Source organism: Colius striatus, chromosome 3, assembly GCF_028858725.1.
Source record: "Colius striatus isolate bColStr4 chromosome 3, bColStr4.1.hap1, whole genome shotgun sequence".
Taxonomy (NCBI): domain Eukaryota; kingdom Metazoa; phylum Chordata; class Aves; order Coliiformes; family Coliidae; genus Colius; species Colius striatus.
The window spans coordinates 13,500,556-13,518,424 of NC_084761.1; the positions used below are offsets into that span (position 1 = coordinate 13,500,556).

At 39.3% G+C, this 17,869-nt stretch overlaps 1 protein-coding gene across 2 annotated transcripts in view; it reads right to left on the minus strand.

The window, feature by feature from the left end:
- Positions 1 to 17,869, minus strand: part of GNA12 (G protein subunit alpha 12) — a 58,803-nt gene that overhangs the window by 15,277 nt on the left and 25,657 nt on the right. The window contains exons 3-4 of one of the 2 annotated variants that reach the window (XM_061992077.1): positions 7,281 to 7,331; positions 5,665 to 6,272 (exon numbers count right to left, since the gene is read on the minus strand). In XM_061992077.1, coding sequence (XP_061848061.1) covers positions 5,703 to 6,272; positions 7,281 to 7,331 — 621 coding nt within the window. In that variant the 3' untranslated portion in view covers positions 5,665 to 5,702. Of the gene's footprint in view, positions 1 to 4,271; positions 6,273 to 7,280; positions 7,332 to 17,869 lie in introns of those variants that run through there. The other variant, XM_061992076.1, reaches the window with a different exon arrangement.

The following is a 17,869-nucleotide window of genomic DNA, read 5'->3' on the forward strand; positions in this document are numbered from 1 at the left end:
TGTTCAAATAATGGAAACAGTCTCTTACCTAGCCATTCCCCTTGAATACTTCTCACGCTCTTGTATCCTGAAGAAAGTTTAAGTAGCTGTTAGAAAGGAGTAAGATGCATTGGCTGACCAGAGATCTGCACACTGCATTTTAGTAGAAATTGAGTTTTAGCACCCAGTTATGAACATGTGAAGAGAGATTTACACTGGAAGCGTGTGCAGCTGCAGCAGGGATGGCCTTGCCAGCCTGCTGCTGTTAATTCACAGCTAATAGCTCTCTGGAGTCACTCAAAGCTTTTTGGGGTCAATACAGATGGCATTTCACTTCAATACAGTCTTTAAGTACCATCAGCTTTTGGGATCTGTTTAGAAAATAGCTCCCCTCTCTTGCTCCCTTCCAACATACTTTGGCTTTTTTACCAGAGTGCCCACCTTGTAAGTCAGTGCTGCTCTTTTTTTCCTCTCCAGCTGTGAATATTTTCACATCAGACAGAAGATATGACATTCAGACATATGTCAAGAGCTAGGTTATGATAACAGTTTGTCAAGCCAAGCACTGACCATCTAGTACCTCCATACTCCCCACCCAATAAAAAAACAAGCATATCTATACAAACTTCAACACTCCTTTCCAAATGCCATTAGAAAGATAAAAATGTCAAGAATCAGGCTAAACTGTCCAGTCACCAGGATGAGCAAAGAATGAGCGCGACCCTGGTTGGCAGAGCAGCACTTTCAGCTCCAAATACGCTGCCTTTACTCATTTCCATCTACTTAAAAAAAAGATTAGTGTCAAAACAAAGCAATGTCCACTTCACAGCACAAAGCAGAGATCACCCCAGCTAATTATAAAACAAGTAATATTAAAAAGAACTAGGTCTTGTATTATCTTGCCAATTACTTCCTCACTAGGCAGTGTTCATCTACAGGTGTGTGGAGTCAGTATTAATTCAGGCCAAGTCTGGCCCAGCCCACGCCAGTCTTCCTGATCCATAATGGAGGCTCCCTAGAAATCTGTTAAAAACTCATTTACAAAAGTAGGCACAGATGTTTTATAGTTGCTACTGAAACACCCTACCCACCACTTTGTATTACAGAATTAATAAAGAGTGTACTGAGGTAAGGAGTTGGCAGTGCTATATTAAAACCCCTGACTACACCATGTGATTTTAGACTAGAAAAATGATACAGAAAAGAGGTTATTACTAAGCTTAGAGGAATCAATGCAGTTCTGATCATGAGAGGTCAGTGTCTGGCTTACATGACAAGCTGCACTGTGTGGAGGTGTTATTGCATATCATGTTTGTCTCAAGCTGGCACGCATCAAATTGCCTATCAGTTCAGGAAAGACTCCTGAGAACTTGATGACATCAGCAAAACAAAGTCTACTTTGCTACTACTTGAAAAATTAGAGAGGTCTTTTACAGAAATTCTGTACTTCCAAGCAGCAGAATGATTTTCCCCCCCCCCCCCCCCCAAAAGTACACACATAGAAAAGACTTCACAACAGGAAGTTAATATCCACAAAGACAGCCATCTAAAGGCAGCAAAGGGCTTGTTTTCCAAAATGATGTTGTGTGGAAGGTAGTTGTCTGTCATTAAAGAAAGCCATTACTTTCTTCAGTGGCTCCATATCTGTTCTTTTACTTTCCTTAATTCTACAGTTCTTTACAGATTATAGTAACCAGGACTGGTGAATACTGGTGGGAAGTGGGAGCATGGGGATGGGGGATGACACATTGACAGGATGGGACACATTTTTCAAATGTACCATTTTTCATACAAAAACTACTTGAGCTCTCCTAGTGGAATGACAGTTTCACCTGCAGTGCCTTATACAGGTCAGCTCTTCTTATGGCATTTCACTACAGCTTTTTTGCTTTTAGCTTTTCCACTCTGCTTGGCTGAGATTCAGGCTTTAGTTGGCCCAGAAAGCCTGTGAACAGTCATCTTCAGGAGCTTTTTCATACTTGTAACATGCCAAGTTCTAGGTTCTACATAGCAGTATTCTAAAACTCTGAATATATTTTCAAATTAATAAGTAAAATCATCTCTGCTGCCCTATTAAGTATCAATTCTCTGTACCAAACTGGAAGCGTCTTTCAGTTGTAAAGTTGAGAGGCCAGTAGTTTCCATTCCATAATCAATATTCATTCATTTTCAACATTAAGAACTATTTAATTCCTCCAGAGTGACAACTGTCTATTAAATATGTCACTTACAGAAAACCATTCTTCCTTTTTAATTCCAATTTACCATGTTGCCTTGTAATGCCATTTAAGAATTGTTCAGAGAATGACAGCACTGCAATCTGAAGGAATGGTACTGATTGACATGCTCTGTTAGCTTCAAGCCTGTTGTGAGGACAACAAATACAAGGTAGCATTTGATAAATGACTCCCATTTAGTTAGTTTTTCTACTTAAGCTGCAAGGTTACATAGGTCTCTCCTGCAAGCGCGTGCTGCAAGCACTTCCTCTCTTTGTTCTTGCAAGAGAAAACTCATTTGCAACACCCCATCACTGGTCATTGCCCTCTGGGTGCCAGAGGAGGGACAGCAAAAGGCTGCCTTTTTCTTAAAAAAAGTTGTTCAAGGTCTCTATCTGATTATCATCCTGCCTGTGACCCATTTCCTGACTAGCCAAATGAACAATAAGCCTATAAAGTTAACAAAAAAAAGATGTTCTCTCCAGCTGTGTTTACCTGCAAAGTTCTCCAGGATGTCACTTAAAATAAAGTTTTCTATTTGTTTCTTATGAAAGGACCGAGCAACCGACCCAGCCTGTCCCGAGATGTTTGTACAACCTCACCTAAGCTCTGCCTCACTAATTAACTGATTTGCTATAACATGATTTTCTGGATTTAATATACTACAACATACCTTGGAAAAAAATCCCAAACACACACCCCCTCAGTTGTGGCAAGAAGTGGAGTCTATTTTGCAGAGAAGGTTGTCACTTAAAAGAAGTCTTTTTTTATTTATAGGCCAGTTTCCTTTGCAAACTTCAGAAGTGCTTGACTTTTGAAAGAAGAGGTCCCTGATCTTGGGTTCCTTGTGTGAACCATCACTACCAAAGTCTTACAGAACACAGAGCCTACAGAGACAAACTACTGATTTTCATCCACAGTCTTCAGTGTCACACTTAGGCTCATTTTACCAATAAAAAGAAGAAACACAGAAATGGCCACGAGGTGACCAAACTGGTTCCCTAAAACTCTTAGTGTGCAAAACTGCTGTATAATATAAAAAAAACTGCTTGAGAGCTCAACATGAGATCTCTCATGCTATTTCTTTTCTAGGTGCAGATTAAGTCACTTAAATTGTGTTACTAGCTCTGTTCAGGGTTTTAAATCTGTAAGGTGACTAAGGATACAAAACCATGGATGAGCATGAAGATAAAAACAGTACAGAAAATTCCATACTATGTCTCCCAGGTAAAACTACAGTAGATTCAGATATAAAACTGAGGTAATTCTTGAGAAAAACAATACAGTTGAAAGGGAATGATTAACTCTTTTGAGAAAGCATAATATTAACCCATCTAGAAAGTTTAGTGAAAGAATCAAGCTCATAGCAAACTAGGAAATAAACCCAAGTCAACCTCAAAGTCATCAGCCACAACTGTCTCCTCTTTCCCAGTATCCTGTGTGAAGTGGAAACCACTACTGAGAACTCAAAAAATATCTGAAAGTCTTCAGCCAAACAAAGGGGCTAGCTCAGAGAACAGAATCTTAAATGATGAGTGAGTTTACCCCACTCTGCGTTGAAACGTTTACCTTTTCAAATGTAATGACTTTAAAGAGCTTCCCCCCGTTTGAATACTAGTCACATAACATCTTTCCTCTTCAAGGTTAAAAATGAATAAATATTTAAAAGACAGTTGGTCCTGGCAAAAATAAGACTTGTCACAAGGAAGCTAATTCCTGTTTAAGTTTGCTCAAATTTAAGTTAGATTTCCCCATCTGCACCTTTTCAGTTGCTTCTTACCTCGATACCATGTGCATTACTAGCGCTGAAGTAGCCACGTCTTCACCACTCTGAAGCCTGCACAAAGAAAGCCAAGAGACTGCTGCATTAGGAAACTACACAAAAATACTGATATGAACATCTGCAAGCTTCAGAGGGGAAGAAAGATTCCAGATTTTATCCAAATTAACATGAAAGGACAAGGGAACGGGACTTTTTTTGACGTTTCCCATGGGATTGCCAGCTGAACTTAAACCGTTGCTTGTTTCGACATGCCATTAGAAGCTCAAAGAGGATAAGAACTCCAGGGAATCTGCTAAGTTTTTATGGGTACAAACAGCCCTTCAGGTTTTATTCTTGGATAAAAACTATGACAAAAATTGCACAGTAAACTATGTCTGAGGATTACCTAAAGGAGAACACTACAATGTTGATATCAAAGGCAGATCTTCAGTTTGCCCACGTACCCCACTGTGGTAGAAAAGATCCGATATTTCTGTACACAAAAAAGGCACCTGGCAGTTAGTTACACAGATTTGAGAGAGCTAGGAATTTTAACAGTTCATATCAACATTATTCATAGCCTCTTGCAATTTTACACATGAACCTATTGCCTCAAATGGGCAGCTCCCAACTTCACTGCACTCAGAATTACACGTGCGTTACACTACAGGCTAAAGATCCCATTAAGACACAAATTAAAGGCTAATTTTACAGCAAAGTCTTGCTGTCCAAATACATCAGTGCAGCTGTAAAACTAGGATCTCTAGGGTGTTCAGTCTTCTTGTAAGGTCAGTTGGTGGGAACTAATCAAGCAGCTGCTGTACTACCAAAACCTTTGCTTAAGAGTTTAATCAGCTTTCAAACTTTTGAGCATAGATAAAGCCCTGTCCCGAGAGATACTGAACCTTCACAAACATTGCCAAGTGTGGCTTGAGGACAGTGCTGAATTTCCACACAGTACGTCTCACTCAAGCACCCACCATGCAGATACGTGGTTGGATGCTCTAGCACAGGCTGCTTCACCAAGGAAATCAGTTTTCCCATGATGTAATACCCTTCACATAGTGCAAAATAAACCCTTCTCCATTTCAGTGAGGCCTTAACTTCCCGTCCAGCTTACTCCAACACAGGTTTCTTTGTACAGTTTTAGACTTTTGCCTCAGGAGACTCATACAAAACTTTCAGACAAGAGCTGTGTATCCACCTTGGTCAGTGGATTCCAGGCCCTCGGCAAAGCTGAACGTGCACACACAATCTGGTTGTATTCCTAATGGTTAAGAACGGAACTTCCATTAACAATACAGCTGCCAATCTCATTGCATTTAGGTAAGTTTGATCGATTCAGCACCTTCAAGCTACAAAAAAAAAAAAGGCAGTTTGTACAACTAGTGTCTCTGAAAAATGAGCATTTCATTCAAAACGATGTGTCTTTCATACATAGCTTGCCAGAGATTTCTTTTTTCTAAGAAGGCAGAAGGTGGTTGTGTTATTCAGCGTTCCAAACTAGGTACAGAACCTACAACGGCCGTGTTTCAGTAGTGTTTCTAGTCCAAATGATTCAGTAGCTAACATCAACATTTGACTCCTTCGGCCTACAGCTCCTTTGTTTGGACTGGCTAGTTTACCTCATTCCTGAGCCAAGTAATTAGCATGGGTCCTATACCACATGCAAGGGCCATAAAGAAAGGATAAAAACTTTGATCTAACCTTCTGGCAAATTTTAACAGGCCATGGGCTGCTCTCCTTCACTGCAACATTATATCCTTCAGATTCTCTTGAAGGATCGTGTCCTTCACAGCATGAAACACGAAGCGGATGTTCTCAGTGTCTATGGCAGTGGTGAAGTGGTGGAAGAGCGGCTTACTACGGTTCCTCCTCTTTCTGTCAAAGCACTGCACCAGGTAACGTTGGACGTCTTCTAGCCTGTGGGGGTCGCCTTTGAAGTCCGAGAAATACTTCTTAATGCTGACAGTCTTTACCTTCTCTACAAGAAGATCCATCTTGTTGAGGAATAGGATAATAGAAACATTAAAGAAAAGCTTGTTATTGACTATTGTCTCAAAGATATTCATGGACTCCACAAGTCTATTTGTGCGCCTGTCTTCCATGAGAACCTGATCATATTCACTGGAGGAGACCATAAATAAAATTGAAGTTATTCCATCAAAGCACTGGAACCACTTTTGACGCTGAGATCTCTGTCCACCTACATCCACCATCTTGAAAGGTATTTTTTTAATGATGAAATCATGCTCTACAATCCCCTTGGTGGCTTTTCTAGCCAGCAAGATATCTTGTTTGCTGGGGAAATAATTCTGTAAGAGAAAGGAGAAAAACGTCAGAAAAAGCCCTTAAAAAATGCTGGCTCATGCCAGAATATTGAAGTGTGTGTGTGGGGGGAAATTAGCAAAATCAACAAAAGGAATTTTGTGTTAATTATGAAGAATGATTACTCAACTTCAAAATAATGGACTATTGACCATTTGTCTCAACACATCAATAAACAGCTACAGAAGATCTTGAGACATTCTATGACTCTATGAGAACAAAAACACAGGACTAATGCACTTGATCACATTTTTATCCTTATCCTTCAACCTCTCATTTTCAGCCTGAAGTCAAACTCTCCATTATGAAAGTCTCAGCTATGGTGTTATTGCCATTTAGGAAGCCTTCAGTACAGCAAGATCACCACGGCATCACTGAAAGGATTTTTTTCTGTTATAATCTACTTTTTCACACTTCATTACTCTTGCAAAGAACATCTTGAAAACTGTAGGGGAGATACTTCTTCCATGTTCATACTCTATGACTAGTGAGCACAGCAACATGGTCTACCACAGGTATTGGCCCAGCCAACCGTTACAGAGAGATTTGTTTATCAGAAACTTATTGTTGGTTCTATTTAGGAAAATTATCTCCCTTTTTTCTCCAAGTATCTTGTCAGATGTTTTCACTACAGATTTTGAATGCTACAAGTGCTAGTAATTTTTTCTTCTTTGGAAAGGTTTCATTTTATTAAGTAACACCAGCCAACACATCATCACAAAATGTGATTGAGGTCTACATAGTGTGGAGAAGGACTGATAAAATACATGGATAAATAGAACTTCCACAACCAGTATTTGCTGTCTGTCAAAAATGATCAAGCAAATACTAAACTTAGGTTTCATAAGGCTGGAGTTTACTATTTCTACAGGAAGAATGTTATTTAATGCATTATTAAATATTTTAAAAGTAGTCAAAAGCATTAATCACAGCACATTCAGGCTTCTATCATTTCTTTGGTCTCTTTTGGTTCAGAAAGGGAAGGTATGTCTTACCAGCTGACCAATTCGATCCAGGTTATCCAGGAAGTATTTCACTGATTCACCCTGAGGAAAAGTAAAGAGATTAGAACTAAGCTTGTTTCTAGGATAGCAAATCTAACTGAATTACAGCCTTCTCACTTTCCAATGTGCACTGGGGTCTAACAGAGCAATATCACAAGTGGAAGCTTGGATGACATCCTGATCTGCTTGAAGAGCTGGAACGACAGAAGTATTAACATAGCTTAATCCACATAAACTGCTGATAATGAAGTGGAGTTGTCATAACATTCTACTGATATTTAGTTAAGGCAGTATTTCTTCTGAAAGCAATACTCTATCAGTTCTTAAAAAATCATAAGTTGAGTATATTTGAGCATTTATTGAGATCTCTATCTAGAAAATCTTCACAATGAAAAGAAAGTGTTATTGAAGTCAGTCCTTTAGCTTCAAGAATTTGTGGCTTTTTTTCCTCCATTGCATGATGAATGCAGCTAACTGACACTGGGTAGGAATTAAAATAGAAGCCATTTGTAAGAAACCAAAGTATTTTGTTTAAAATTCATAACAGTGAGAAAAAGGTATATCCTGGACTGGTTGGCATATCTTTATGAAAGTGTGAGATACCCCCACAATGTGTGATTATTGAAACTAGACCTGCTTGTCAAAAAAATCCCATTCTGAAGGACTTTGTCTCCAGATAGTTTCCATTTTAGGTTCAAGAGTTTTAATTATGGATTTGCTCATCTCTTACAAAATCCTTTAACAGTTATATCATAGAATCATAGAATGGTAGGGGTTGGAAGGGACTTTTACAGATCATCTAGTCCAACTCCTCTACAGAAGCAAGGTCACCTAGATCAGGTTGCATAGGAACATGTCCAGGCGGGTCTTGAAGACCTCCAAGGAAGGAGACTCCACAACCCCTCTGGGCAGCCTGTGCCAGGGCTCCCTCACCTGAACAGTGAAATAGCTTTTTCTTATATTTAAGTGGGACTTTTTGTGTTCCAGCTTCATCCCCTTACCCCTTGTCCTGTTACTAGCTACAAGAAAAGGGATGTCCTAACCTCCTGACACCCACTCTTTAGCTATTTGTACATGTTAATAAGATCTCCCCTCACTCTTCTCCACACTCAACAGCCCCAGTTCCCGCAGCCTTTCCTCGTATGAAAGATGTTCCAGTCCCCTGATCATCTTGGCGGCCCTGTGCTGGACTCTCTCCAGAAGTTCTCTGTCCCTCTTGAGCTGAGGAGCCCAGAACTGGACACAGGACTCCAGATGAGGCCTCACCAGGGCAGAGTAGAGGGGGAGATGAACCTCCCTTGACCTGCTGGCCACACTCTTCTTGATGCATCCCAGGATGCCATTGGCCTTTTTGGCCATATTTACAAATAAAATGTATTCTTATTTGAAAATGCACAAGGTTTTTGGGTTTTTTGTTTAACAACAGCTTTCACACAAGATCACACAAAATGTTTTGTGTATGAAGCCCTGCACATACTTTTTAGAAGTAATAAAATCGTTCCCATATAGATGCAGATTTTATGTCTGGAGTGAGATGATCATTGGCAGAAGCCCATTCTCTTTCAAACACTTCCATTTCATTTCTTCAGATGAAGACGCTCTGTTTGGTGAGAAAGTATTCTTCACTGCTTAGGATGTGTGTCTTGCAGTTGTAGCCATGTCATAAGGACGAGAAAATGGAAAACATTGCTGCTAGCAAACCATATTATATATATCAGAGATCATGGCCATGTCAGTAATGATCAGACTGACAGTAGGTGCCCTCACCAAGTGGCTAATTCAGAATAGAACACTCTCAAAATACCACCTCGGACTCCAACAACAATATGTATTCTTAAACCATACATTCTCCTGTACATCATAGGCTTGAGACAGCAGGATAGAATTATTCCACTCCATTACAACTGTAAACATGCCAACACAACAGTTCATTCTGAAGAATCAGACTGGAGGTCAGAGGATTCAGTGTGCTGTACAAGTACATACTTTCAGCATAAGCCATAGACAGAAAGAGCCGTAGCTTATTGATTCCTAACATAAAAAATTGGAAGTGCCTTCTCATAAAGGAGAAGGAACACACATATATGCAGAAACCCCAACATGTATGCTAAAAGATTTACAATGGTTTACTAGTAGAAAAAAAAACCAACCCCTTTTGGGGGGGAAGTTTGCAAAGAACAATTGCTCTAAGAGCTTCCTTACAATCATGAATTTTCATAAGGTGAAAGTAATTTCCTGTATTTTTTGGCACTCTGTTGAATCAGAAGAGACATCACAGACTGCATGAATAAGAGAAAAAGGTCTTCCTGTACAGCATTAGTCATATTCAGGAGATGGAAGGTCACTGAAGCTACACAAAAAATGTTTTCTATCTATTGTGCTTCATCCTACACAATGCCTTTAGATGTGCAACAAGACTGCTCAGAGGACGTCTGTGATACAACTTGTTCCTATTTTCTACTCAGTTGCTTTAAGAGTCCTTGCCTTGTCCATATCCCCTCCCACGCTGGGAGCAGGAAACAGCTGTATGCATGTAAACTGCTGGGACACACAAGCAGATTTACCTGATTTACAGCTTCTGCCTCCCCTATTTCCTGCCCCACACATCAATCAGTTTAACATTTTGCACATTTATAAGGGGGTAAGAAAATAACCTTATTAATGAAAAAAATGCATGTTCATTTCTCCAGTGATTTAGGGAAATCAGACTCCTTTAGTTTCTTATGCAGCTCTTCATAACATTGCAATTAACTAAAATAATTAATTCTGGGAAATTTTAAGCGGTAATTGCAAAACATTTGGATAGCTGGGTAACCAAGGCATGTTGCTGGAGCAGGTGTGAACACCATATGCATGGCGTGACAGATCTTAAGACATCTGAATATCCTCTTCTAGCACAGAATTCAAAGACATCCAGTATTTAAGTCAAAATATCTGTTTCCAGTCAAAACAACAAATCCCCAACAAGCTCCAAAGGGTTTGAAGTTAAGAAAGGTTTGTAATATTAAAGCACACAAACCTGAAGGGAGGAAAAAAACCCACCCCATCAACCTCCACTAAAACACAAAAATCTCACCCACTAAACCAAAATACTCGAATTGATGCCAAACACTCAACTCCCCTACTTTAAAGATGATTCAGAGTCACAGAACGGTAAGGGTTGGAAGGGACCTAGAAAGATCATCCAGTCTAATTCCCCTGCCAGAGCAGGTCTGCCTAGAGTAGGTCACACAGGAACTCATCCAGGTGGGTTTTGAATGTGTCCAGAGAAGGAGACTCCACAACTCATCTGGGCAGCCATGATTAAGTCTTGTGTCATGGCCTATGGAATTGTGGGTTCAGTCTCTGCTCTGAAGACCTCTTGAGTAACCTTGTTCTACATCTCTAGTCTGAGTCACAGAAAACTTGGTTGCTTCTGGGAAGCACGTAGGGTATTTCAGTTCATGGAGCGGGCAGCACAGAATAACTGCAGAGGCACCAACTAACTTGATGAATAACTTGAAAAGTATTTAAATGAGGAAAATATGGAAACTGGACTAGGTTGTTAGGGCTGGTTTGTATTAGTATTTTTATTCAGAATTACTGTATTGACTGACCAGTCCTTTATATTTTTCCCTTGTCATCCAGGGAAAATAGCTAGCAATACTAATTAGAAACCAAATTTATTTAGCTTTATATCAAGCTGCATTTGATACAATTTTAAATTCCATTGAAAAACTACTATTTATGCAAAGCTTTGGGTATTATACATACACAACAATGTGCCTCTGTGTGTGTATGTGTATATGAAAAGTACACACACACACACAGAGTTCACGAATTGTTCACTGAGGTAGGATTTCCATTCAGGGCCAATCATTGTCAAAATAAATATGTATCAGCTACCCCTCTCATACTGAGCTGTTATTTTTTTTCCCTTCAAGACACTGATCATAAACTGGTTTGGCTTTGTCAGTGCAAATTCTTCAGTGTTTCTCCAAAGTCATCTAGACATTCAACTGCATTCAGAAGCTGGCTTAGCACTTAATGCCTTCCTTTTCCAGATCCAGTTATTTCTAGTTCACTAGCATGACTTCCTATAGAAGTGGCAGCAAATATTTCCAATTTATTAATCAGACACTAAAAATATCTTTATGAAGATTGACTTCAATTTCACCATTTTAATGGTTCTAGTGGAAGAAATTAATGAATCTTTTGAACATTATAATCTATTTTGAACTATGTTTATAAGCAACAAAATAGAAACAAAAGTCCAAGTTATTTATACTACATTAAACACCTAAATATAATCACATGACAGTATGTCCACTTCTAAAACAAACAAAAAGAGTCCTGGTCTGATGTGTTCAACTCTAACAGGCTGATGTGCTAAGAAAGACCTTTGGCAGCTCAAGAAACTTCCTCAGATCAACTACGTTCAGAGAAGATTGTTGAGTTTCTGTCTTTTCAGATTTAAAAAACACTCACATTTTCTTGCATTTCCCTGTTAGAACACTATTTCATTTCAAATATATTCTAACAGCACTCATGAATAATATTATTAAAATCTGAAAGACATGAATTCCTTTCAACCTGCAGGGTACTTAGATACAAAGTGTCATTCTGCCACTGTCACAGCAAAGTCTGTCACTGAAGCATGTCCGTACTGACACTTTGTTATTAACTAATAGTCTATTAGGATGTTGCACGTTCAAAAGATGTATCAACAAAGCCTGAGATGACCCTAATCTATTTTGCTGATGATACAAACCAGCCAGCTACTTTTTTTCCCCCCCTCTGTTCTCCTTGGTACTAAATCAAAATGTCAAAATGCTGTCTTCCACCCATGCCCTGTGTTTTCTGGGACAGTGGTGAAGGGAAGAGTGACCTCCAAGTTACGAACTTCACATAAGTCAGATATTCCTTTTTAGTACATCAGAGCATAGTAGGCACCATTAGTCTTCCTTAACTTCTTGCTCACCACAGTAGAGTGACCACAAAGGCTTGAATGATTCATTCTCTCACTGCTAATCTCTTCTCCCTCTGCAATACATATCCTCTGAGTAACAGTTTTGCCAACTGGGACCAAGTGAAGGAATAAGAGATGCTGTTCCCATTGTTCAGCAGGATGAGTCACTGCACATCTGGGAACTGAGGGAATCAAGAAACACAAACAGAAGGCCTAAAATGAGCCCACAAGTTTCACAATGCAGCATCACTATTGGATTATTTTTTAAAAAGCAATTATTATTTTTGTTAATCTATCCTATCTGCAGTACAGAGCTTGGCGAAGCCAGGGAAAATAGTACTGTTTGCTTCAGAACTGACTAGCAAAGGAAAAAGAGAGGAAAGGTAAAAAGTAAACATACACTCTTGCTTCCTGAAATGGTAATCAAACTCCTCTTTTAAATGCTGGATTCTTTTGAACACAACATTGAACATGGGGGCAAAAGCTATAAGAAGTTTTAATTCCTTGTGTTTTGCACTATATGAATGCCATCTTAACATTAGCTCCTAACAAGTCACCCTGAGAATAACTAATTGAACTTAACATCTCTGTCCTTTCAGGCTAGGTTTGTAGCACATAAGAAATCTGCTCCTAGAAATGTTGTAACTAACCTGGCATCACTTCCTTTGCCATTGATAGCCTCATTGCAAAAAGCAAGCAGAAAACACTTGAGTTCCCAAGCAGTATTCACGTAATGAAAATCAATGCACCACAACAGCCCATATGTAAAAAGCTCTAAAATACCCCTAGAAACTCAGCAACAAGAAACGTTCTGCAAGGGTAGAATTTATCAAATTGTCACTTTAATTCTCAGCAAGTTGTTCAAAGTAACAGTTGGTCGGAACATAAATGATAGTGAAGTATCCTACTGTCCAGTTCACTAAAGTACAGGCTCACTTCAAACTTTTCCATCTGAAAATCAGTTCCTCTAAATTCTGCTCTGAACTAAAAGACTTGAAAGGGAACCCTCTGTTCCAAATTGGCTTTTTTCCTTTCCTTGTCCCAAGGCCTTCTGGACATAATATTAATTTAGCCCTTCCTGACCATTCTGTCTCTAGCTGCTAAATTTAGTGTACACAATTTAAGGTAGACCTGTCAGTCTTTGCTTGTTATGGATGATGAATTAAACCACACAGGAAGGAAATGTTATACTTCAAGGAGGCATATAACACAGATTTAACAGGATTCCCTCAAATACAAGATGACACATGGAGAAATGGATACTGTAAAGTAACTACCACAACTGCAGCTGAACCTGCAAGGTGAAAGCAGCAGCAATCCAAATAGAAGTACAGCAGTGTTCACATCTCACCTTCCATTCGGGTGTTGTAAGACATTCAGCAGCAGAGCTGAGAAACACAGAGAAAATCCAGGAGATCCCAGAGAGAAATTTTGGAATCTCCAAGCCTTTAACTTCTGAGACATAACAAAAATGAATAGGATGGACTTAAAGCATTGACACATCATTTCATCCTAAATTGGCCTTTATATAAGGCTGCTGGAGAACTGTGCTGACAGAAGGCAAGGCTAGCTGTAACTTCCAATACTAACCTGCAAGTGAAATCTTTGTCTTCAAGACAAGTACTGAGACTTCATTTTTTTACAGGTTTTCTGGGATGTTAATTATCTGTTGATTGCAAGGGGCTTGAATGTGACCATTTCAGATGTTTTATAAAAGTAAGATATCCAAAGCAGAGGTCCAAGGGAAGGGCAAGAAGTAGGGTAAAATAATCAGGAGACTAGCATTTGGAAACATTGCCGATGTTAGACTAGCCAAGTTTTTATGCAGTGAGATTAGAACCCAAAACCTCAACAGCAAAGAGACACAGGAAATGCTTTTCTTCATAAGATCCCACTGTATACAACCAGCAGCAAATCCCACCACCATAATACGTATTTCTTTGTATATGTACATAATACATATACAATGTCTGAGGGAAGTACTAGTCCTTTACAAACCCTGAAGACTCAAGGTTAAAATTCTCAGGAGAGTCAACTATAACCAAACAACTTTCCCTCACCCAAAGCTGCAGGCTCTTCCAACAGATCACTTCTAAATCTGCACTTCTATTCAGCCTCATTAGTAACAAGGCATGGATTTACTACAGCCAAAAGTGTATTCTCTTCTTTGACAACTGATGAGTTAAGTATTATTTTCCAAGAAGATAAGCAAGTCTGTGCTTGTTAAGAATTCACTCAGAGGGATGCTGAAATAACCTAAATTACCCTGAGATGCTGATGCCCATTCTATGCAGTAATTCTACAGATATTCTACATCCTGTCTGGACACTAAAATTTACTGACACAAGACAAACATTAATTTTTCATTCAATCACCACTTCTGAGGCACAGGCTAACAACCTCTCCATATTTAAGCCATACAGAATTCTACCTATCAAATCTCTCTAGTGTTATTTAACTTCCTCCTTAACAACGGACTGAGCTGCTGGCTCCTATCCAGTAACTCCAGTGCTTATCCAAGTTGCTGCTATCTGTACCCTAACAAACATACCAACTACAAAAAAAAAGAGCATCGTTTAGTTCCAAGCTTCTTCTAAAAACTAACTCTGCTTTCTACTGCCTAGTTATATAGTGTAAGCATTAGATGTTCAAGTTTGAAAATATTCTAGAAACGTATTTGTCAGGTCAGGCAATGCAAAAATCTGTTAGTCCAAGACAGGAAGGCTTTCTATAAACTCAACCTACATGACATACTGACCAAGCTGAATGCTTTACAGCACATGGATTAAAAAAAATTAGTGACAAATATTTATTTAAAAGTCTATGCTACTCTGAGCTCTCATATCAGTGATAAGATTTGTGGATCCCTGTGACCAAGTGAAATTTTAGCCCTGCAGCTCAGAAACACTCTCAAGAGAGGCAGAGTTCATGTGGTGAAGGGCAACTCCTACATGTGTTAGCTTTTCCCAGCAATTAAATACAGCAGCTCTTTCTGAAAGAGCTGCAAGGAAAAAAAAAGTTAATTTTTTTTCCCCCAGAAATTCGAGGTGTTTCTACATCAACAGGACATAAAGCAGATAAACGACTTGATACTATGTTAACAATTCTGCATATTTGAGACAAATGGACACAGTAGCAGCATGCCTCAAGGATGAAAGGAATTTTCTGTTAATAGACTTAAGGCAGGCTCATCCTACACTATAAACTTTAAGAAACATTAACAAAAATTCCTATAATTTTGATTTCACTTCTACTTAACATCTCCTCATCACTGCTACTCCTCCTTCATAGATTTGCAATGACTTTCAGAAAAGCAGGTGCAAAAACAGCAAAGAAAACCACACTGGCCACAAACAAAACACACGGAGTGCAATAAAAAAGGGTTCAATTACTGCTTAAAAAAAAAAAGATCCAGAAAAATCCTTAGCCACACAGATTTGCACATTAGCTACAGTGATTGAGGATTTCCTAGCCTTCACCGACTAGCAGCTAGCAAGGTTCAGGGAGCAGATGCAAGAGGCTATTTACCCAATTCATGTGGAAGAATCATGGTTATGTTTGAATAACAAGAAAAGTCCAATTACTGTGTCCACCATCAGCAGTGTGCCCACCTAACACTCATCCTGGCACGAGTGCAAGACAGACCAAGTCACAAGCATCCCATGGAAAGATTCCTTCCTGTTTCCCTGCCAACTAAGTGAATACATTGTCTAAAATTGCTGCCAGAACCCTTTCATCTCAAACACCGGAGGTTCTCCATGAAGTTGAACTAACACACGCCAGCTCGACTTCTCATTCCAAGCACAGTCAGCTAAAACGCACAAGAGAAGGCAACTGAAAGCAGCAATCTTGCCACTGTTAAAAGAAAATCCTGAGCTGTAAATGGAAGGATGGATCCAAGATTCTGGCCAACCACTAGCAAATTATCCCATTTATTCTCAGTAGGCAGCTGCCATGCAAAAAAAATGGGCACTTCCAACAAATGCATCAGCATTTAGAAGCAACTGGATGTTTTTACAAGTCGCCAGGAATGATGCACAAGAACATTATGTGATCCTTGCTCGATGCTTTGTTTTCAGCAGCTCAGTATGCAAACCTGAAACTTGCTTTGTTTACAAAAGACATCTGCAGAACTAGGACAGACATTGACAAAAAAAAAAAAACCTTATGAATTAATCTAGTCAGCAGTGCTGACTATCTGATCAAGACTAAATCACAAGTTTACCAGTGAGTTTCCCTTTCCAATCTTATCAGATCAAGGGATGGGAAATAAATATCTTACGTCTTGTGGGCTTAAAAAACAGCTAACACAAGCCATGAGAGAATGTTGAGCTTGGACTTTTCCATGGCAGGTGGCCAGCTGGAAAGCTAAGCAACTTCAATGCATTTACAACAGTCAAAATCTTGGGTATCTCTCAGAATGATGCTTCCTACTCCACTTCTACACCAAAGCATTTGTTCCAGAGTGCCCTAATGCTCCACTTTCTGTGGAAACATCAGCTCAGACGTATTTGCCTACATCTGTTGTTAAAAACGGGACTATAAAGATTGGAAAGAGTCATTTATCCTTCTCCTTTAAAAAAAATGTTTTGAAAAGGATTTTACCAATGTGTCTGTAGTTTATCAATGTGTCTATATACACCCAAGACATTTTTAGATTGTGATGTAGAGTAAAATTATGGTGTTGCAAGACTCAGAAAGCTGTTCAGTATCTGAAAGTTAAGTTTTGGTGGGAAGCAGACTGAGGTAAAACGTAAATGAAGTCTTAGTTCCACTCATGTGTGCTATTTAGCAGTTTGATTCCTATAAAATTACGTGTGTAGGTAGTAGAATGTATTAAAAAAAAAAAGTTCCACCTTGTTTACACCACTCTGGTTTCTCACCATGCCCATTACCTCAGCACTCAGCAGGCTCCAGCACAGAGAACATGGCTTGCAAGTCTGACGGATTCCTCAAGCCAGTTTCTGTGTCCAATTTTCAAAAATCATTTGCTCTAGAATCAAAACACTTCTCCTTTTCCAGTAGCTTTGAATTATGAAGTGCATCATTTCTGCTGGGTGTTACTATGCTTGCCATGATGTATACTAGCTTGCTTGCTCTCAGCACTGGAGCTATTCAACATCTCATGTCCACCCACTTACACTGAGATTGGTATTGCCTTCTATGAAGTCTGACCTTTACATGCACCTGTAAACCCCCATGATCACTAGTAATAAAGTTGTCTCATGTCACATGGCAAGAACATTTACTTCATTAGTTGACAGCTGTTCCCTGGGGTCTGTGTGAGAAGGTTTCACCCAAGAAGTGACTGCCCTCCCTATAACCTCATCTACTGCTGCAGTGCCAGTGACAACACTGCATATTGAGTCTGGCAGATGAGTGATGGTGAACCTCAAACAACCTCCAGTGATCTGAAATAAACTTTAGTTTCCATTCATGATCAAGTCAAGTCCTCTCTGTGATCTGATTTATAGTTATTATCTTGAAACACAAACAGTCATGACTTATCAATTACTCCACTTATTTCCCCTACTGAACATTGTTTTGGCATGAGAAGGGGAAGTTCTTCCAAATTTGCACTTAAATCTTGGCACTATTGGTACTTTAGCATGAAGATTGCAAGTAAACTAAA